The sequence below is a fragment of the Dipodomys ordii genome, unplaced genomic scaffold (assembly GCF_000151885.1).
Source record: "Dipodomys ordii isolate 6190 unplaced genomic scaffold, Dord_2.0 Scaffold77, whole genome shotgun sequence".
Lineage (NCBI taxonomy): Eukaryota > Metazoa > Chordata > Mammalia > Rodentia > Heteromyidae > Dipodomys > Dipodomys ordii.
This window is the reverse complement of record NW_012267293.1, coordinates 67,491-68,068: the sequence shown is the minus strand read 5'-3', so window position 1 is coordinate 68,068 and position 578 is coordinate 67,491. Positions and strand designations below refer to the sequence as shown.

Sequence of the window (578 nt, the reverse complement as noted above, 5' to 3'; positions counted from 1 at the left end):
AAGTGGATCATCTTCTACAACAGTGAGTGGATCATCCTCTACAACAGAGAGTGGATCGTCCTCTACAACAGTGAGTGGATCCTCCTCTACAACAGGGACTGGATCCTCCTCTACAACAGCGAGTGGATCATCTTCTACAACAGTGAGTGGATCCTCCTCTACAACAGTGAGTGGATCATCCTCTACAACAGTGAGTGGATCATCCTCTACAACAGTGAGTGGATCGTCCTCTACAACAGGGAGTGGATCCTCCTCTACAACAGTGAGTGGATCATCTTCTACAACAGTGAGTGGATCCTCCTCTACAACAGCAAGTGGATCATCTTCTACAACAGTGAGTGGATCATCCTCTACAACAGAGAGTGGATCATCCTTTAGAGTGGATCATCCTCCATAACAGCAAGTGGATCATCCTCTACAACAGCTAGTTGGTCATCCTCTACAATAGTGAGTGGATCCTCCTCTACAACAGCTAGTGGATCATCCTCTACAACAGTGAGTGGATCATCCTCTACAACAGCAAGTGGATCATCTTCAACAGTGAATGGATCGTCCTCTATAATAGGGAGTGGATCATC

General features: G+C 46.4%; 1 protein-coding gene across 1 annotated transcript in view; it reads left to right on the top strand.

Moving 5' to 3' along the window:
* LOC105991781 overlaps positions 1-578 on the top strand; it is a 6,400-nt gene that overhangs the window by 4,768 nt on the left and 1,054 nt on the right. The window contains exon 5 of the mRNA XM_013024506.1: positions 4-362. Within this exon, the coding sequence (XP_012879960.1) occupies positions 4-362 (359 nt within the window). The remainder of the gene's footprint in view (positions 1-3; positions 363-578) is intronic.